The sequence below is a fragment of the Micrasema longulum genome, unplaced genomic scaffold, assembly GCF_059751315.1.
Source record: "Micrasema longulum isolate JH-2025_06_02 unplaced genomic scaffold, ASM5975131v1 h1tg000303l, whole genome shotgun sequence".
NCBI lineage: Eukaryota > Metazoa > Arthropoda > Insecta > Trichoptera > Brachycentridae > Micrasema > Micrasema longulum.
Genome location: NW_028277507.1, coordinates 226,647 through 249,874, shown reverse-complemented (window position 1 = coordinate 249,874; position 23,228 = coordinate 226,647). Strand labels below are relative to the sequence as shown.

General features: G+C 31.7%; 1 protein-coding gene across 1 annotated transcript in view; it reads right to left on the bottom strand.

The window, feature by feature from the left end:
* The window catches only part of LOC148282708 (atrial natriuretic peptide receptor 1-like), a gene marked incomplete at its 3' end in the record, with an annotated part of 177,922 nt that overhangs the window by 14,424 nt on the left and 140,270 nt on the right, over positions 1 to 23,228 (bottom strand). The window contains exons 9-12 of the mRNA XM_088224655.1: positions 20,691 to 21,017; positions 19,481 to 19,649; positions 18,693 to 18,851; positions 15,389 to 15,584 (exon numbers count right to left, since the gene is read on the bottom strand). Of these exons, the coding sequence (XP_088080781.1) occupies positions 15,389 to 15,584; positions 18,693 to 18,851; positions 19,481 to 19,649; positions 20,691 to 21,017 (851 nt within the window). The remainder of the gene's footprint in view (positions 1 to 15,388; positions 15,585 to 18,692; positions 18,852 to 19,480; positions 19,650 to 20,690; positions 21,018 to 23,228) is intronic.

Genomic DNA, 23,228 nt, shown 5'->3' with positions numbered 1-23,228 from the left:
ATTTGGATAATTGCTGACAATATCGTTCTGCTGTAATTGTTTGATTGCGTTCCAAGAGTTTAAAATACACAATACCCTTACAATCCCACCAAACACAAAGCATAACTTTTTTTTTATGGATTTCGGCTTTCAAAGTGATTAATGGGGCTTGTCCAGGTACAGCCCAATGTCTTTTTCTTGTCTTGTTGTTATACACGACCCATTTCTTGTCTCCTGTTACCAAACGATGCAAAAAAGGTTCATGTTTTTGTCTCGTACTCAAAATAGGCACGTTGAAACACGATACAATAAATTGGCAGCCGACCATTGATGAGGTATCCAAACGTCGTACCGCGAAATCATCCCCATATGCTTCAAATGTCTTAATACGGTTGTTTGGTTGACTGCCATCATCGACGCGACCTCCCCGGTGGTTAGACGTGGATTGGAGTCAATTATGACTTTTAACTTGTCGTCATCAGACTTCAATGGCCGCCCGGTACGTGGTTTATCAATTGGTGAAAAATCCCAAGATCGCAATTTTGTAAACAATCTTCGTACCTGTCTAACTTTGATGACATCTGCTCCAAATATTTCGCAAATGTTTTTGATTGCCACACTCGCGGTATTGTCTTTACGAAATTCGTAAAGTAAACAGTGACGTAAATGCACTTTATCGACCGACATTTTGAAAAAAGTACAAAAGCTCTTTACTGTACTCTGGCCAGGCCAAAACTGAATAGAAAGTAGAGGAAAAACATCATTTATACAATGAAACCATTTAAAAGAAGATACTATTCATCATTTCTGAAGAATTTTTTTTTTACCTTGGATCATAAAAAACGGTCATAACTTTTGTTGTTATGAACCTAATAGTAGGCACATCTTTTGTTCCTTGTACCAAGCGACTGCTTCCTTAATCGGAAACCTCACCACATGCCCTTACAAGTTAGATAAAAACGTTAAATATTCCGTATCGATACATGCTCGTGAAGATATCGTTAGTGATTGCCAATACATGTGATATTTATGTACCAATTTAATTTCGGATGAAATAAATGTGACGATGTTCACGAATGACCTTTACAGAGTTCAGTAAGAGTGTTATAAGGGGCTCCGTACACGATGATACGCGACACTAAATCCGCGGCGGTTACCGAGGAAAAAATTGAACTGTAATCAGTTTACGTTTTACTCCCACGACGAGCGTGATCCAATTTTCCAACCGTGTAATGAAGGTCCCTATCAGAGTGTACATTTTAGGATTTTCGCCGCTTTTTTTTAGCGTTTTAACGCCGGAAACTTGTTGATAAAGCCAGACATATGATGTTTATAATGCTAGGCAATCTTGCGAGAGAGCGGTTCGCAAATGGATTGCTGAGTCAGAACGCTTTTATTGTAAAACAATGATGAATGAGGGTTCGCGAGAAAAAAATGGAGGCAAAACATGTGCGTTATAAATTTTACCATTATTTTATTGAAATTCTTATTTATATGATTTTAGCTGCGGTATTCCTAGTATCCCCCTTAGAAACTTGCGGATTTTTTCCGCCTTCAGGCTTGGAAAAAATAAAGTGTATTGAAAGTAGTAAAAATATCTTTCCAACGTTAAATTTAAATTAATTTTATTAAGTCAAATTTGCAACCGCCATAAACTAAAATTTTACTTTAAAGTTACTTTATTTGGATATATTAACTTAACCGATAACCATAGAACTAACTATGGTTTTCATTCTCCTATGCCCAGAATTCTTAAGTCTGCCAACAAACATATCAGTCTTGATTTCTTTGATAATAAGTTGTCTTCTGTCATTCGATCACTAAATCAAATTCAATTATAAGCACCTCTCTCCCGCTTCCACTCCCCACCAAGTCTACTATATACCATTTTGTCTTAATACTTTAAAAGGTATAAATACTTAGTAAACATATGTCCTTTAAAATGCCCATTGGGCGTCTACATAAATAAATAAAATACTTAATCGATTTAAGATATTTAATGTCGATAGCCTTTGTTTATTTTATTGCCTTGAATTATCAAAGCAAGTTCAGACACAGAACAAGTATTGTTTGTTGGAAGTAAAAAAAAAACAATTATTATAATTATTTCATATACACCTAATGGTGCAAAGAGCACTGCATTGATACACCAGTTACAGCGTATTCAATTCATATTTACTACACGAAAGCAAGACGATCAGTTTTGTGTCGACATTGTCTGAAATCGAATTTAATAATTCATGCTTGGTAGTCAAATATGTTTACCTAGTCTTTAATTCTTATCTTCAACGTTTTGTAGATTGCTCAGAAAACAGATTTTAATATTTTGCTTCAATTATCTTTTATACTTGCGCGCATGCATCAGCCGTACAAACGTCCGAACAATATTTTAATTTATTTGTTTTTTTAACAACATACATAAAAGGCAAAACATAGTATTTAAAAAATAATCAATAATTACAACAGAGATGAAAACATGATGGAATGGAGACGTTAAAAAGAATCCTTTATCCACCAATGGATAGAAAAAGGTTGAAGAAGATGCATTTACAAGGCTTATGACCTGTTTTTAGCTGGATTTGTCTTTACACACTACCATTAACATTTACCATTCTGTCTTTCTTCAAAAATCTATATTCCTTCGATTCTTCTATCTATTGATCTTCGTTAAAGATTTGAAACTTTCACTGATGCGGGTGAGATTCTAATTAAATTATTTCACCTACATACTAGGCAACGCCTGAATATACTTTTCAATTTTTATACTTATTTATATACTAGCTGGTTTTATAAACCATATTTTCTCCAAATTTTAGCAGACAATAACTATTTTGGGATTTTTTTCAAAATTATTAATTAAACTTTTATAATTTTAATATTTGTAAAAAAAATAAAAAAACGCGGTTTTTTATGCATAAATATTACACAGTTTGTTAAGTGGTCACTAAACCAAAGCGTGTTATTAAATGCCTAGGATTACAAATTTCTCATTTTAAAAAAAAATGTTGACTTTCGTTTATAAGCTATCCTTTTTTATTATTATCTTTGAGACTTTTGAAATGCCATTTAAAAATCCGCAGAATCTCCCAGATTCTCCCAGAAATAATATTGAATGAATCAAAATTAGAAATGCTGATTTACTTTTTTTATTCAGTTAAAAGCTTCATTTTAGGCGTTATCGAGAAATTCTCAAAAATATGTTGAACAGGGAAATTTTTTTTTTTTCGCTATTAATATTTTTAAATGTTTATTTATTTTTAGTCCTGATTTCGGAAATACCAATAATGCTTAACTATTGTGTGGCTGTAATATATATATATATATATATATATATATATTTGGATAATTCATATAGCGTCGTTTTTGTGAAAATCACCTCAAGGGCGCTGTACAATAAATATATATCCCACCACGTCTTGCAGCTACAGAGCGCATGGACGGTTGGGATTCTTGTTCCTCGTTTCCAATTATTATATACAGGAGCTAGATTACAGCACGTCTTGCAGCTACTATAATATATGTAATGCCACACTAGTCTACATACGATACATACGTCATACGATACAAGACTCTTTTATTTTTATTAATGATGAAGCTGTACTTTTGTAATTCAAATGGACATTTTCACATTAGATTTGAGAAATAAAATTAGTATGAATGTGCTGGATTTTAGTACAAAAAAAATTATCCTCACTATGCAAAGAATAAATGTGACGCCCATACAGTAATAAATTTGTAAAAGAGAGAGCACGAAGATAGAACTCATAACAAGAAAGGCAGAAACGCTGTTCTATGGTCGGTGTTTGCGTGAAAGAGATTCAGTCCTTCAGTCAGTTATTGGTAGGGAGCGGGGTGCACGCATGTACTATGACCGCCGTATTTTTGCTTTTTATTTTATTTTGCTTTTCAGTTTTTTTTTTAACAATCTTAACTGTTTAATGTATAACTGTTTTTCAATTTCTTTCGGGAATTCGATAACCATATTTGCCGCCACAAATCGGTTTCTTAGAAGCAATTGCTACATTAGGCATACTAATATTTCTGGCTTGCCGACCCTTTATACACTGATCCTACTCCAAGTACAAGCAATATTTGTCAGAGTGTTTTTCGAGCCATTTTGTCTAATATGAAGTGTAAAAATAAAGAAATAAATAAACGGGCACCTGAAGCGCAAGACTGATCACCTCACTCTTGTGTAACAAAAATTGATTTAAATACGCTGCGGTTGTTGTACCAATTTAGTGCCGTATGCACCAAAAGGTGCGGAAATAGAATAATAAAAAGCAATGAATGATGTTTCTTTTTATTTTTTTATTTAATTTTATTTGTTTTTTTACAATAAACATAATAATAAAACAGAGTATTAAAAAAATAAAGCATAATTATAATATCAAAATTTAAAATAATGGTCAAGACATATGTAATAAACAATTTATACATTAAATATATTTGCAATGTTATTATTAGAACACACATAACAATATGAATGAAATGTGTGCCCTACTTTAAGATTTAAATTTAAAAAAAAATTACATATCAATGAAATACATATTACTATAAAAATAGTAAACAAAAAAATCCAACAAAGGCATGGCCTGTTCGTGGGTATACAAGAAAATGTTAATGAATTTTTGCTCCTGTAATAAATAATGGACAGTTACAATATTTTTGCATAACATAAGAAAGAAAAAATAAACTATTCTGTGAAAGATAATAATTAATACAAATGCTCGTTCAGTCAAGACGTTTTGTTGAGTTTTTCACTATATTTGTATTTCATTTGTTTTTTCATACGTCTTCTTTTCTTCAAAATTTTATTGTGATTTATGAAAAAAAACTCAAGCGTATATATAAAACATTTTACATTTTGTTTATTCTCATTCATTGATAGACTGATAAGTTTAGTCTTACAAAGTTTTTGACGCAGGGTATAAGCAGGGCATAAGCGAGTTGCCTAAATGTGCTCCTCGTAAAGAGCTTAAGTCATGGGCCAGGAAGCAAAGTCTAATGCTCTGGCAAAACCTGGTCAGCATGCGAGGGACTGATATAGGGTACTCGCAATGTTTTGCTTTTGACCTCAAAAAACTCATCCAAAATCAAGTGAGGGTTATCACTGCAGATTGCTAAAATGAACCTTTCCGAAACTTTTAGATATAGGTTCTGCAGTGCAGATGAGGAAACACCTAAACACATTATATGTGAATGTGATGCGTTACAAAGGAGCGTCACCCTCGGGGACCACTGGTTAAACCTGAGGATTTTAGAAAGCTCGCCCCCTAACTAATTACCAAATATTTTATGGATCTGGGCATGGAGGGGGAGATGTAGCAACATGTAAACTCTCGCTTTCCACAAAGAAGTTAGGTTCATTATGGACTTGGGCTTGGAGGGCGAGAACTATTACGAAGACTTGTCACAAAAGATATCCACAGGTCACAGTGACGTCAGAAGCTTGTATAACACTGACCCCTACGACTAAAAATAAGAATATCGTGAGCAAAAAAGCAATTATTTTCAGTCACATTTTGAGATATGGCACTTTTTCGTATTTTTCTACTTTATGCAAATATAAAATAACTGTAATTAATCATGTGTAAAAATACAGTTTTTCTTTTAGTTCCAAAGCATAAAACCCGTGTGCGCCATATCTATACTGAGTTTTTGCATAAGAATCTCTAAATTGTCTGAATTAATGCTTAAAAAAACTAAAAAAATTAAAAAACATCAAATAATTTTTCGTATTGAAATTTTTCAATTGCTTTTTGCTTTATATCAAACGATTCTAAATTTCTTACAGAACCCGAATATTGAATTACTTTTGTGCTATTTGTCAAAAAGTTTCATTTTTTGCTTATAAAGGCAGTAAATAGGTAGTATGTTAAGTTATAAACAAGCCATCACGTAGTTTCGCCGTAAGGGTAAGCAGAGCGAATAGAACGGCATTTCATTATGTATTTGCATAATGACCTCGCTTCTTCTAAAGTCATACATCTTCCCATGAACGCGCGCCGATTAAGCTGACTTTTGACATATCCATCTTCAAGTATTTGTTGGATTTGGTCGTGCCATGTCTTTTTTCGGTCTTCCTCGTTTATATGTATCAACATTTGCATCGTCAGTTCTTTGAGCCGTTCATACGCTGTCAATTAATGTCACTAAAAAAAATACTTTAAAGGCTCTTCTTAATGCTTGGCAATCGCGATGGGAATCTTCCCCTTCAGGGAGGGTTACCTTTCTTTTTTTTCCTTCAATCCGTCAGCGCTTAGAATCTTCTTGGGGTATCCCCGATCACTGGACTACGCAGTTTTTATCAGGTCATGGTAAATTCAATGAAAAATTATTTGTTTTTAATATTGTTGACTCCCCTTCGTGCTGCTGCGGATATCCTAACCAATCTTCTGAACACATCCTGTGGTCTTGTCCATTTCCCCTTCTCTATGATTACCGAATGGAGCTTCTTGCTACTATCCGTGGCCCTGTTATAGGTCCTGTTGGATATACAGATCTGGTGGCTTCTAAAAAGAATTTCGAGGCTTTTAAAAAGTTTTGTAATCATTTCGGCGAATTGATCATGTCCAATCAATTTAATCCCAGGATGTGAAGAATTCACTTCCCTCTCTCCTCAATCCAATGGAGTACATATTATGTATTTCTGGATTACTTTCTTTCAGCACAAAGATGCTAAGGCTACCAGATTTCAGAGAACTGCTTCGGGCAGCTTTCCTCGTTTGACAACGAGCAAATTTTCCGTGTATGTGGGCACCGCCAAGGAGACTTATGTCCTCAGATGCGGTGTGCGGTATGTGGTGGGTAAACTGTCCATTCATGTCAAAGCATATTTTATTTTATTTTATTTTATTTTATTTATTTGGATAACCAACAGCTATAATTATATCATATTTATATAACAAAACATATAACAAATAAGCCAATTACAGGTTTTCACAAGTAGCATCACAGTAAGTTAAAAAAAGATTCTCGAACATAAAATGAATAGTAATTAAATGTAAATTTAAAAGAAAAGAAAAAAAATACTACGAGTTATTTTGAAAGCAAACGCCGCACGTTATTAAGATTATTTCCAAATAAATCTATGTTAAATGATTTATTTAGTACATTAAAATTATTAAAAGTTCGCCATAAATATGAATTTTGCCTATAATTAGATGAAACAAGAGGTATGTGAAGAAGAGGGTTATTTCTTAAAACTTTGGAAGGAACATTGATAGAAAGTTTGCAAAGTAGTTCAGGACAGTCAATTGAACCAGAGGCAATTTTAAGTAAATAAATTATATCCGCGATTTCACGACGTTTTTGCAGAGGCAGTAGGTGATGTTTTTTACATAATATATGAATATACTGGTCAGATTTAAACTCAAGTTTCAACCGGAAACACATGAACTTTACGAATTTTTTTGGAATATTTTCAATGCGTGATATCTGCACATTGTACATAGGATTCCATATTTGTGATGCATATTCTAAGTTGCTTCGCACTAATGTACAGTAAAGGATTTTAAGTGTCTTTGCCATAGTGAACGACGTAGAGCTACGCATAACAAAGCCAAGCGCACGCGATGACTTTTTTATGATGCTGTCAACATGGGCGTCAAAAAGTAATTTACTATCATGGAAGACACCTAGATCCTTTACACATAATGAGCGTTGGAGGTTTTGACCCTTAAGCACATAGTTAGTACGTAAAAATTTAACTTTGCGACTAAATGTAATAACTGAACACTTAGAAGGATTAAGGTCCAAGCAGTTGGAGTTGCAGTAATCCTCTAGACGGTCGAGATCTGACTGCAGATCAAAGACGTCAGCTGGGGTCTTGATTGTTGCAAAAATTTTCATGTCGTCAGCAAAACAAAGCAAACGCGAAGAGGTAAAGCATTTATCAATGTCGTTAACAAAAATTATGAAGAGCAAAGGTCCCAGAAGAGACCCTTGAGGCACCCCGCTGGGGACCCGTACCCAACTAGAAATAAAATTATTAACCACTACCGCTTGCGACCTGTTGTCTATATAAGATGAAAACCATCTGAAGAGGTCACCTCTAATACCGATTTAAGTTAATTTTTTTAATAGTAATTTGTGATATGAAACACTTTCGTTTATTTGTCGATAATGGTAGTTTCAGCCTTACGCAATGTACGGATTTCGATATTCGTGCAACTATCATACATCGTTTTACTCACATTTGCCTGAGAGATCACATTTTGACAGCATTCAGCCTGTTTTCATCTTTTTTTTTTAAATACAATATTTCACAGTCGTCGTAAATGAGTCGGCACCAGAACTCCATAGTGAAATGTTAGTTTTACCTCCTGCAACAAATACTTGTTTGCTAAGGTAGATTTAAGTACACTATTTGCCCCGCTCACGTCACTCACCATTTTTTCAATATATTTCTGAGTTTTTCTATTCTTAGTAAACATCTGATTCAAAATACCTCCGTTCACACTAATCGCTTATTAATTTATACTGTCACCCCTTTCAAAAACCATTACTTCTGATTTATCAAGCATCGTAGACTTTTGGAGAATTTCAAGTCTCCTTTGTTACTAGCAAGAAACAAGGCATCATCAGCGAACAAAAGGCAATCGATAGTTAAATTGTCCACTTTACTTGCACTTTCAAATCTTTTCTTTCTTTCTTACAGTTATTTATTTATTTTTAAAACGATAAATTTGCATTACTCTAATAATAGTAACAAGTAAACACACGTACCCATTTTCAGTTCACAAACAGTAAAAGATATCACAATATATATACAATTTATAAAATAAAAAATAATAGCACTAAACATCTTTCACCAGTTATATGTAAACACCAATAATCACAAAACAAAAAAAAGTAAATAGACCAAAATTTAATTTTCAATATAATGTACTTAATGCAATTTATTAAAATTTATATTAGATTAATTTTAATAAAATTTAATTCGTAATAGATGTAATTTGTACAATTTAATAGAATTTTACTAAAATATTTATAATTTTGAAACATTCTCGTTATGATAATAGTTTTTTTATGTATAAGAATAATTATAGTAAAAATAGTTACAAAAAAAATTAAATTTAAATAAAATGAACATTATAAATGAAATTGAAATTAAATTGTTTGAAAAATTAATTCGATAATATAAAATACATGGTAAACACACATGTAAACATTAATAATATACGCATTTAATTTTTAACCGGGTTGTGGTTCCGTAGTATTACTGTGGACTCACGGGCCAAAGGTCCGAGGTTCAAATCCCACTCTACCACAACTCAATTTCCATTTTTCCAGCACAAGTTATTTATGCCTTTTAGGAAATGGTCTGAAAATTCAAATATTTGAAAAAGTAAAAGAACTCTTCCATCAATTTATTAAAAACAAAAATGAGCAAATGAAATTTACAAATGTAAATATCCATGGGTCTTCTCCCAAGAGTATTTCCTTGTTGACATTACTTTATTAGAAATAACAAGTAGAACTCCCTCCATCTTTAGATGTTAATGCACTTGATTCACGATCTTTTCTATACACCGCGTAGCGGTTGTCAAATAATTATCCACTAAATATTGTAGAATTGAGCAATTTTTCAGTCAAGCAAACTAAGTCAAAATTATTAATTATAATTTCATTTTTGACCGTTTTAGACAGAACCCCCTAACATTTTGTTAAAAAATATAAGTATATCAGTGATGGAAATGGACAATAATGTGATAAAAAAATGTTCTAAAAGGACGAAATAAGATAAATAAAAAGTACATAAATGTCATGGAGCACAGTGAAAAATATAATAATTAAAAAAAATTGTACGTGTAATAAAGACATAATATACAAAAACAAAATTGAAAAGTGCAAGTAATGAGATCACCAAAATAAAATGTTTAAATATATTTTTTGAATAAAGTGTAAGAAGACACAAGGTAAAGTTAAAGAATTATATTGCGAGAGAAAAAAAAATCAGACTTGTTTTATAACTAGCAAGTCGAAACATAATATTGCAGCCTTATTCTCATACTAATTATCATACGTGTGGAGCCTAGGGATAGGCGAGTGCATGTGATAGTTAGTCCTAGAACTTGCAAAACAAAAATTAGATCTATGCCGGGTGTGTAGACCAGGTACACGGAAACACACCAACTCCAGCAATTCTGGAACGTCAATGAATCAATTGATAACTCAATAAAATAATATTAAATCTGTTCGTATTCTTCAATTTGAAAGTTTTAAAAGGTCAGCCAAAGATAACAATTGATTATATTTAGTTAAAAATTACTATATTTTAGGAATTTCTTCTGGACGTGCTCAAATGAATTAGAATTTACACTTTAATAGGCCGACCAGACTGGAAAAATATATTCAAAACGACTTACAACAATTGATTATATTTAGTTAAAAATTAATATATTTTAGTAATTTCTTCTGGACGTGCTCAAATGAATCGGAATTTACACTTTAATAGGCCGACCAGACTGGAAAAATTTATTCAAAACGACTTCTAATCAGGAAGCAATAAAGAATAATTGTGAAATATTATAAAGTTTGACAAAAAAAACCTTGACAATAAAAACAGATCAGAATAATAATTTTGATCTTGTAATAAAACTTGTGATCATTTTACATATAAAAAATATTTCTGCCTTAAAAAAGTTCTCAGCGAAGTTTGGAAATTTCAAGTTTAAAAAATATTCAGAGAAAAAGTTGCTTAATCTAAGGGACTGTTTGCCATATTTTTCCTCTCTTAAAATCAATTTTTCATATCCTGATGCCGGTTTCATAAATAATTTCGTTTTCCTGAATACTGTAAAAGCTTAGTAAAGCTTTTGACCTCCATCAAATCTTTGGTCATAAATGTCATGTACCTTGGCTTTGATTTTCTAAGGCTTCATCGATTTTATTATATTCATTATACATGGGAGGCTTTTACTCTTCCGTTTGCGGGGAAACCGAATGAATTGATTTATTTTGTACCAAACTCAAAGGTTCCTGAATAAAATAAACGTTTCTGAATTATTTTTAACTTTACTGCTGTATAGAAATGTCCGTAAAGTACCGATATCAATTTATTTACACCTCAAAATAATTTATTTTTTTATTTATTCTGGGTTTGAGTGGATAAAAAATACAGTTTTGTGTGCGAAATAGAACCAGAATCCTAATCCATACTAATTACAATTATTTACAACTCGTTGAAAATAGCCCTCAAAATGAAATATTTGGGTAAATCATAAAAACGCAAATATTTAATTTAAAAAAAAAAAAAAATGTATCTCGATGGGCACGAGCTAGTTAATAAACTCCCAAGTTGTCAATTATATCACTTTTATCTTTACAATTTAAAAATATTTTTTCAATACAACTTTTAGTGTAGAATGCAGGTTTCATATTTTTTGGCAAGAATTTTGAAATTTTAGAGGTATCATGTACATATAAAATTCAGAGTGTCCTGACGAAGAGACGGGTACGTCTCAAAACCGCTTGTCTAAAAAAGTCAGTAAGTGGTTAATTACTAATATTAGCTAACATTAGTTGATGATATTTCATGTCAACCATGTCGAAAATCGAACCCGAGACCTCTTCCATGGTAGGTAAACGCGCTTACCATTACACCACGAGACCGAAATAAATTACTTATTTATTTTTTACCAACAACTAGATTCAATATATAAGCTTTTTCACAATAATAACCAGCGCTTATCATTTCTCATTTAGCCTGGTTCAAATTGAACATATTTCTTTATTTTCGTGCCCATAAAAATACCTGTAATTCCATTCCTATCATTTAAATTTTAACTACCCATAATTTCTAAGTAAACCTACCTTATAAATAATGAAAGTGTCTCTCAAGCTTTTTATGCGCCCATAACATAGGCTTTTAGAGCGATTCAGCTTTGAAGTATTGTGTGCTTATACTGCTTATGGAGAAAGTTCCTGGAAATTAAACTTTCCTTGTCAGAGCAACTCCATTTCAAGCTAGGATTGCTAATTCATACATCGAATACAGATGATACCTTTCAAAGTTTTTTCCATCAATAAATTGTAAAGAAAAATATTTACAAATAATTATGGTGAGGTAACGAAATGTGTAAAATGGTTTTCAGCTCTATTTAAGAAAGACGCTTTAATAAAAAACCGTAATTAATCATTTTACTTTATAACGCGGACGTTTAAATTTTGGAATTCGAATTTTATTTAAGCCCTGGACAAAATGTCAATCATCGACAATGTATTATTAAGATCGTCCCGCAAAGATAATCGTATCAAAAAACAGTAATGTAAAGCTGTTGTCAATGTTGGGCCTCTTCATATTTTTCAAAAGTGGAAAGGCAGAAATACTAGAATTTATTTGTAATTAGACATTAAACCTTTCCGGGCCTGGAAAAAACCAGGTGAAAAAAACCCCTAGTTCCAGAGAGGGGAAACCAGAAACCCCAACTAAATTACTATAAACACCACTAAAAAATATGCTGCGTCATTATGCTTGTTTATAAAACTATTTCGAGTTTTCATAAAATATTGTTGCGAAAGGACACTTTATGGTATCTCTCCCTCGCTCTCGCTGTAACACGTTAGTGGAGAGGCACATCGAGTTAAGATGGATGTCAAATGTAACGCACGGAATTCGGATTTTTATGGCCATATCTAGAAATAAGTGACTAATTAGCAAGAAGCATATGTTTACATTTTATTATAAAATTTTAAATATACCTTTATTGTATTCGATCAAATTATATCTTGAATAAAGTTAAATAAAAAAATTAATTTAATAAAATATTTCATTTATTAATATTGCTATGATTAAGCTTAATATTTAACAACATTTTTTTGTGTATCAGGACTGGATTCAACTCCCTGGGGAGCTGTAAAATCATATTTTCATAATTTTAGCATATATTCATTTGGTTTTTCTTTTATTTTTCTTTTCTATTCTTTTCTTTTCTTTTCTTTTCTTTTCTTTTCTTTTCTTTTCTTTTCTTTTCTTTTCTTTTCTTTTCTTTTCTTTTCTTTTCTTTTCTTTTCTTTTCTTTTCTTTTCTTTTCTTTTCTTTTCTTTTCTTTTCTTTTCTTTTCTTTTCTTTTCTTTTCTTTTCTTTTCTTTTCTTTTCTTTTCTTTTCTTTTCTTTTCTTTTCTTTTCTTTTCTTTTCTTTTCTTTTCTTTTCTTTTCTTTTCTTTTCTTTTCTTTTCTTTTCTTTTCTTTTCTTTTCTTTTCTTTTCTTTTCTTTTCTTTTCTTTTCTTTTCTTTTCTTTTCTTTTCTTTTCTTTTCTTTTCTTTTCTTTTCTTTTCTTTTCTTTTCTTTTCTTTTCTTTTCTTTTCTTTTCTTTTCTTTTCTTTTCTTTTCTTTTCTTTTCTTTTCTTTTCTTTTCTTTTATTTTCTTTTCTTTTCTTTTCTTTTCTTTTCTTCGAATTGCTCACCCTCAGACGCTGTAGCCTTTGTGGACATTTTTTCCAATTCATGTTATAGCTTAATTTTACGATGTATTTTTCTAAAGTGTATTTTTGTAATTATATTTCTATGTAAATAATATGTGTATGGAAAAATAAACAAATTTAAAATTAAAAAAAATATATATAAAAATACAAAAGAGATAAAGAACATTTAGATAAGGTAATAAATAAGTCAAGGCATCTACTGGGCTTATGACCTTTCATTGGCTGGTTTAAGTGGCCACTTTACACAATGTGTAACATCCACCATTCCGCCCATATTTGAACATCTATATTCCTTTAATTCTTCATATATTGATGTTTGTAAAGTTGAAGAGCTGATACTTTTATTTATGCGGGTGAAATTCATCTAATTGAATTATTTCACCTACATACCAGGCAACGCCTGAAAAATTTTCAGTTTCCTTACTTCTTCATGGACCAGGTGGATTTATCAACAATATTTTGAGTTTGTCTAAATTTTTGTAGCCATGGACTGGATTCAATTTTCCCTTCTTTCAAACCGAGAATTTCAATTTACCAGAGTTTAAAGATATAAACTACATGGCTCTCACTTATTGGATTTCCTATTTAATATACTGTTCAATTTCCAGATTATTGCAAACTGAAATGACTTATTTCCGATTCGTGTTTTCAATTTGCGTAAGCCAATATTATTACTTTCTAACTTAAATGATGTTGTAAAAATTCAGATGAAGACGTTTTCAAATATTTATTAAAAAGTTACCAGCAAAAAACATCGAAAAATTAAAAAAAAAAAACATAAGAAGAAAAAATAATATGAGAATGCGAATTAAACCTTAGGTTAAATAATAACGGTAGTCATTTACTTTGTGTAAAATCGAAAAAATAAATTGAATATGCCAACCGGTTTCAGAACATTCTGACTGTTCCTTTAGCTTAAAAATAACCTAACACTAAATATTTTTAGCCTTACTTTGCATCCTGGGAAAACATAAAATATTGCAAGAATGTTTGCGAATGAATTATTTTAGGTATCTCTTGGGAATATTTTGAGTTTATCCAATTTTTTTTATACAAGGACTGGATTCAACTCCCTGGGGAGCTGTTAATATGAACAAATTACACCAGAGATGAAGAACATTTTAGAAAAGGTCATAACAGGTCACGACAGGTCATAAGTCCTGTAGGTGCCTAGACTTCTTTATTACCTTCTCTAAAAGATAGTAAAACAGGTGAAAAAAATATAATAACTAAATATTTTTTTTAGTAGTAACTTTCTGACGCATATAATCTCTGTCTGACGCCTAAATACTCTTATTTGTTAATAGGACAGAACCTAGCGACATTATTTTTACATCTAAGCGTTCGTTTTATTGATGTGACAGTTATGTTGGAATTTAATTCGACTTCAAAACTTACTCATTTCTCTCTCATAATCTCATAATCATCGGCTTTTAAGAAAAAAAGTGCAAACTTCAAAATGATTAAAAAAAAAAAAAAAAATCATATCAAAGGAAAAATTGCTCGGTGGAACAAAATTTTTGACACTTTTAATGCATAGTTAAACGTTTCGAGGTGTTTTAGACCCGTTGATATAAAATGATGTACTTACTTTAAAACTTGATGGCGGGGGTATAGGTACCATACCTTTGTAGTCGGTCCGGAGACTTTTATCTTCAACTATGACGTCATACTAAAGCTATGTCATTTTAGAGCGTATATATGTGTACCGTGACGTACGCTTCCCTTGATTCATATCGATGTACCTACTCAAACTTGAAGGAACTTGAAGGGGGGGGGGGTCGGTAGTATATCTTTATAATCGCTAGAGGGAATTTATCTTCAACTATACCGTAAAGGTACGTATGACGTCTTTATCTTCCCATCATAATCGAGGCCCTGGACTATTTATTTAGTGGTCGTTTTAATCGTTTTAATCTTAAACCGAAATAGTAAAAAACTTACACTTATTCTCTAATAGGTAGGTAAGCTGCTTACTTGTTGAGTTTTCTGATGCTGACTTTAAGTGCTCCAAAGTCTGGTCTATCCTGAGGGTCATCAGCCCAGCATTTTTTCATCAGGTCAGCAACCCTCTCGTTCTCACAGTCCATAGGTTCTATGTAGGGACGTAGAACTTCTCCTTTGGGACCAACACCAGATGGTGTAATGCCGGAGTGGACAGCTTCCACTATTTCTAAAAAAATATTTAATTTGGCTCCAATATTGCAAACGTGTTATAATATTTCAGTCAATAATCTTATGGAGTTAAAATTATTTTGCTAGAATCAGGACATACGCAATAGGTAAAAAACCCATTTATATAATAAAACCGTTTTTTCCAGAATAGGGATATATGATTTTTTTATTTTGTTTGTATTTTTTAATTAATTAGGATTAATGAAATAGCGTCGAGTAAAAAAAAAATAATTCCCAAAAAAACAGCCCATTGCATTGGCCATGCCTCCAATACGTCACGATTTGGTTAAATTTTGAACTTTGTTTGAGACTGTTTAAATTAAAATAGAACATTGTCACGAATCTTCACGTCACAGTTATCAAGCCCAAACATGTCGGTTTTTTGCAGGGACATATTTTTTTATATATATTTTTTTAACGTTTATTTATTTATTTCATTTATTTATTCAGATATTTAGAACATTACAGAAAAAAGACCCAATTCATTCTAAATACAATAATAGATCACAAATTACAGTAGATAGTTATGTTATTAAAATTTTATAACAAAATGTAAAAAGATAAATTAAAAGTTAGAAAGTGCTTTCCTAAGGGAAGGCCCAATGTCGTGAAATATGTCGACATCCGAGGCGATGCGATTAAGTAGCAAGATTGCTCTACCAACCGGCATAACCATTGGCAGGTTGGTTCTGCATCGCGGTAGGTAAAACAATCGATGCTGTCTTTGTCAAAGATAGTTATCAGGTACGAACAGACCTACATCCATCAGAATTTCTGAGTTATGTATGCGACCACCGATCACCTGGAAAAAGTGAACACCCAAATGAACGTCCCTCCTCCTCCATAATGACTGATAGCCTAGCATCCCCAGTAAAAAGTCGGTTGGGAAGAGCCAAGGATAATATCCACACTCTTTTAGGTACAGATAGCGCAGAATTTTTTTCTGCACTCTCTCCACCATCAAAGAGTATCGAGTCTCATGTGGCGACCAAATAATGGAACTAAACTCCAAACGACTTCTTACCAAGGAATTATACAATGTCCTCATAATCTGAGTGTTAGAAAAGATATTGGCATTTCTAAGAACAAAACCAAGCATGAAAAGTACGTTATGTATAAAAACATGTTTCCACAATGTCTATACTGATTTTGAAAATACAATTATTTTTTTCTGAATTCATTTCACATATTTTTATCGGTGGTCGTTGTATGTGATATTTCCAAATTGTGATTTGAAGCTTTTGTCCTGAACAAGGTCGATGTCTTTAGACAAAATACCTATAAAGATAATATGTTTGGACAGAACGTTTTTACACAAAATAATGTATTTTCTCATAATAATATACAATACTGCTGTGTTAAATATATTATTAATGTAACATAATACTTTTCAATTTAATTTTGAAGTTTTTCACATTATATTGAAGTGTTTATATTATTTTAAATATGTATCTTTTTAAGGTAAAAAGCACTACGTGCCGTGTTTATTAATAAATAAATAAAAAATCAACAAAGGATATCTTTAGATGTAATTAATACCTTCAGATATAATACCTTTAGAGAGATTTTTTTTAGAAAAATGTCTTTAAACATAAAACCTTAAGACACAATATATTTGAATAAATGATTATTAAAACATCCTTTAGGCCACATTTTGCCGAAAATATCTTTTGTTTTAGAAAGTATTCATAATGGTTAGATTCATCATTTGAGTTTTAAAAAATCACTGATTTATACTCCAAACACTTAAAACTATAAGAAGCTAATTAATGTTTAATAATTAAAACAAGTTTCATCTGAGATATTTATCACTCAATAAGTTATAAGAATATTACATTACACATCTATGATAATTGAGTTAAAGACAAATGCTTGCGAAAAATAATGTGTAAATTTAAAAATACGTTCTAACGAAACATTTTAATGTTTTCATAGAAGCCTAGAATTTGCTTGTAAAAATACCCTTCGTGCGCTGTGATTGTAAAAACACTTTTTATCCATGAGGTTAAAATATTTATTAAAACATTGTTAAATTCTATAGATTTATGATATTTTCCCAACATAAAGCTGTAAATTGTACATCGAGCTGATTCGAGCTGATCGAGCATTCATTTTTTTTTTCAGATTTTATTGATTTCCCGAAATTTTTATGTATGGTCTAAAGGATGTTTAAACGATCATGCATTCATTAAGACATAATATCTTAAGAAATAACATATTTAGACAAAATATATTTACATATTACAAAAGAGATGAAGAGCATTTTAGAACATAGAAGTCTAGGTATCTACAGGGCTTATCACCTGTCATTAGCTGGTTTAAGGGGCAACATTACACACTGTAACATTCACAATTTTGCCTATATTTGATCATGTATAATCCTTCAATTCTTCCATCTGCTGATGTTTGCAAAGTCAAAGAGCTGAAACTTGTATCGATGCGGGTGAGATTCATCTGATTAAATGTACTTTTAAACAATGTTTTGAGTTCATCGAAATTTTTATAGGAACATAGATAAAGATCTATTTACTTGCAGAAATATGTTAATATAATATTTACAGCTCCCTAGGGGGTTGAATCCAGTTCTTGTGTACTAAAACTTGGACACACTTAAAACATTGTTGAAAATATAGCTAAGCAGATCATCTTTGGCCTAAATATCTTTAGACATACTACATTTAGACAAAGCAAAATATTATGTCTAATGATATCTTATTATATGTGAATAGAGTGTGATTTGACGATACAATATTTTTAACATTAATATTTGTAAAAATGTTAATTCTTTTGTCAAGAAACAATTCGCCAACGCTTAAATGTCTTAAGACAGTGAGTTTTATGTATTTAATTTAGAATTATTAAAGCAACAATATTGATAAATAACAGCTAACCACTTGGTGAAAACAAATCAAAATACCTTTTTAAAATTAAAAAGTATGCATCCCATTTTTTTCAGGTCATAAAACTTATTGCCCTTTTCACAGCTGTCATTAATTTCTGATTGTCTAGATTTAAAAAAACCTTGTTTTTTTAGCAGTGTCTGGGTTTCATAAAACAAAGGATACTTTTTAAAAATAAACAATTGTTGGAAAATAGTTTGAAATACCTCTAGGAGAAAGACAAAAATCCTTTCCTAGCCAGAATGCGCCATTTCTCAGGACAATTTCATGGACGATGATCCCGAAGGAGTATACGTCCCCTTTTTGTGTTCCTTCTGGTGGGCGAGACTCCATTCTCATCAGTTCTGGAGCAGTCCACAGCTGTCCTGAAACAGAGCACGTAAATATAAAGTATTTCTGCTGTTTAGTAAAGAAAATTTATTTTATTATTCTAGGAGGATATTTTCAAAATATGTATTAAACCTGATTTGACGATACAATATCTTTAACATTAATATATCTAAAAATGTTAGTATAAATAAAATATCTTGTATATTTTGTATTAACTTAAACCAACCAATCAGAAATCTTAAGCCAAGTAAATGCGCAGACTTTCATATTCCATTTTATTAAACGTTCTTTATTTCTTTTTTGATATATTAATTTATAACGCGATTGACGTGATTGAGAAAAAAAAAGTATTTGATCAAAGAAAATATTATTGTATTGAATAAATTAATCGGCCTCGTGGTGTAACGGTCAGTGTATTTGTCTACCATGCAAAAGGTCTCAGGTTTGATTCCCGACATGGTTGATATGAAATATTATTTGAAAGAGTGTTTTCACACTTGAATATTTCATAGTCCCTGGACTGGCACTTGAAGCGTAAGACTGATCATCTTACCTTCATGTAAAAAAAAAAAATACAAGATACGCTGCAATTGGTGTACCAATGCCCTATGCACCATTAGGTGCGGAAAGGGAATGATGATGTATAAATAGACGAAAAGCTTACTTCTCCAATATGCGTGCGACTCTGGATCTTCAGTTTCTTCACAAGAAGTTCTTAGACTATGCATTCCAAAGTCAGTTATCTTCAGAACAAATCTGCTGTCCACCACACAGTTCGAAGATTTGAGAGAACCGTGTGATTTTATATCAGTGCCGTGCAGATGAGACAAACCCTAAAAAAAACATGTTTCATTCATTTCTGTACATTACTGAAATAGTATTGGAGGATTTTTAAACTAATACAAATTTACTGTTTTAGTAAAAATTAAAATCCAGGAATTTTTTTGGTTTGGTATAATTAGTCTAATTTTAAAGTAAAAGATTTTTAGTTTTTAGCTGAAGGAGTAATTAATATAAGACATACTAAACGTGTTTACTATAAATATTAGTGTGTTTTACGTTTTATTTAAACTAATTTACCAATTATGAGATATGAGTAATACGTGCTAAAATTATTTTGCAATTCGTATTTGGGGAGAGGCATCGGGACATGAATATATAAAAAAGACAAAAAATAATATCTGTACCTTAGAGGATAAACCACAGGACTCACATTGAAAGAAACGTTCAGGAAACACGACTTTTGAACCAAACGAGAAAACTTCAATCACAAAAGAACTTTAATATTAAATAACTATTATTTTGATAGTAAAAGTACATACTAAAATAGCGTATCTGAGACGACAGATGTTTATTGCATTCAAATAATGTGGAGTTAAGTTTTTTTCATTTCAACTTAAAAAATCATTTTTATAATTATTTTACATTAAAAGTTATTTATATATTGAAATTATACCATTTGGTTCAAAAGTAATCATGTTTCAGAAATCGCACAATCACAAAACCTTGTTTCCTGAACATTTCATTCCATGTGAATGTTTGTGGTTTATCCTTTAAGGTACAAATATACAATTATTGTTGAGTTAAATTCTAAATCAGATAAGTTTATGATGTTTTAATAAGAATTACATTAAAAACCGATTGAGAAACTTGCATAATTATATTTGTCATGTTCGGATAACAATTTCTATAGAAAATTTAAAAAAAAAATCCGCTTCTAATTCCGATAAACTAACTCAGTGCATTTGGCACCATACCAAAATGTTAAATGAAAAAAAAATGGTTTTATAATTTAACTTCGTACAATGGCCACTAAATATTTATTTAAATAAAAATACTAAGAAGATTTTAGAAAACGATAAGAAAATTCTTACCCGAATAATGTCATGAATCAAGCTAACTTTAAACATCCAATCAAGTTTAAATGACTCATTTTCCAAGATGTCCTGCAGAGATCCTTTGGGACAGTACTCCGTCAAGATGCAACTCTGCGGCGGGTCTATGCAGGCTCCGTAGAACCTCACTAAGTGGTCGTGCTGGAGGTCCTTCATTCTCTTCAGCTCCAGCAAGAGCGGCCTGGTGAGGTCTATTCTGGTCTTGTCTATCTTCTTGATGGCGACCTTACAGCCCTTGTAGAAGCCCCAGGGTACGAAGACCTGGCGCTCTCCAGGCAGCGATAGGTTATCATCTGAGATCATTGTCTGCAAAAAATACAAAATAATAGGTAACAGTGATATTATTTATTTAACTTGTAAAATACACATTTGCATACTTTTAAGAATGAACAATATCTTTAGGCGACTGTTTTCTATTTGATGGCTTCTATCAGGTAAAAAAACCTGGAAAAAATAATTAGGTAAAGATAAATCGTTGTCGAGTTCGCCTTCCATGCTTAAGATCCCAGGTTCAATTCCTGGCAGAACGTGAAATATGATTTTAAGAATGGCTCGATAGTGCAATATTTTATTGCACCTGGACTGACACCTGAAACGTAACACTGATCTCCTTAACTTCACGTAATAGACGATTGAGATGCTTTGCTTTGATTTGATATGGTCAGCCTACCCACCACATACCGCATATCGCATCCGAGAACTTAAGTCTCCTTGGGGTACCCACATACAAAAAAAAAATTGCTTGTTGCCAAAAGATGCCTGCAAGAGCTCTCCATAATCTGGTAGCCTTAGAATCTTTGTGCTAAAAGAAAGTTATCCTAAAAACCACATTATGTAATTCATTGGATTGAAGAAAAAAGGGAAGGGAATTCTTTACTGACTGGGATTTAATTGATTGGACATGATTAATTCGCCAAAAGAATTAAAACCCTTTTAAACAGGCTTGAAATTCTTTTTGAAAGCCATCAGATCGGTATGTCCGATATGATCTATAACAGGATCACGTATTGTAGCAAAAAGCTTCATTTGGTATTCATAGAGAAGTGTCAAAGGACAAGATCACAGAATATGTTCAGAAGATTAATTATGATCTTCTCTGCCTCCACCACCTTTCCAGTTGACAATTTATTGCCTATGGAATTATAAAAGTCTAATAACTAAAACCAACTAAACTACTCATAATTAGTAGTTTTCCGTTTTGGCCATTAGGTACTCTGTAGACCTCGCTTAGTACGCAACTGCCGATTTAAATTCAACTATGCTTTGTTATGTCGTTTTAAAGTGTAAAAATACTGCAGAGATAAAAAGAGAATACGGCCAGATCACATTTTATGTGCAAGAAGCAAATCCACAAATAAAATTATTTAAGATTTTAATTATTTTACGGTCAGCCAGATTGTTTAATAAAATTAGTTGGACATTTTGTTAGTTTAAATGATTATTTAATGACTTTTTCACGTTTGCCTTACTAGGTTTTTACTAAAATACGAAAAAAAAATTTTGATAGCCCGTCAGTAAAATATTTTTTGGAGTAAAACATAATATACCATAACACAAAATTCTGTTATGATACTATGTTTTTCGCCGTCTGGCAACATTACGCGGCCACTTCACGCATGCGCGCAGGTGGGATGTTGGGTAGAGGGGGTACATTTGGACACGGTGCGATGTATACAAACTTGATGTTATTGCCTCTATTTTATTTGTGAACACACCATATATTTTAACGCGAAAACATGTTTATTGCAAGTAACCGTAGTTGTTTTATTTTTTGCTAGAATATAAAACATAAATATTGTCAACAATATTTTGAGTTTGTCCAAATTTTTGTAGACACGGACTGGATTCAACTCCCTGGGGAGCTGTTTATATTAACATATTACAACAGAGATGAAGAACATTTAAGAAAAGGTAATAAAGAAGTCAAGGCATCTACAGGGCTTATGACCTGTCAATGGCTGGTTTAAGTGGCCACTTTACACACTGTAAAACATTCACCATTCTGCCTTTATTTGAACATCTATATTCCTTCAATTCTTTCATCTGTTGAAACCTTTATTTATGCAGGTGAGATTCATCTAATTGAATTGTTTCACCTTCATACTAGGCAACGCCTGAAAATGTTATTTTTTCAATTTCTGTACTTCTTCATGGACCAGGTAATTTATCAACAATATTTTGAGTTTGTCTATATTACCTTTTCTTAAATGTTCTTCATCTCTGTTGTAATATGTTAATATAAACAGCTCCCCAGGGAGTTGAATCCAGTCCTTGTCTACAAAAGTTTGGATCTCGGGTTCGACATGGTTGACTTAAAATATTTATTTAAAAAGGTGGTTTTACGCTAAAATATTTTTACAGTCTCTAGACTGGTTCCTGAAACGTTAGACTGATCATCTTTCATTCATGTAACAAAAAATGATCAAATTTATTACAACAGAGAGGGTAAACATTATTGAGAAGGGAATATAGACGTCTAGGCATTTACAGGGCTTATGATCTATCATTGGCTGGTTT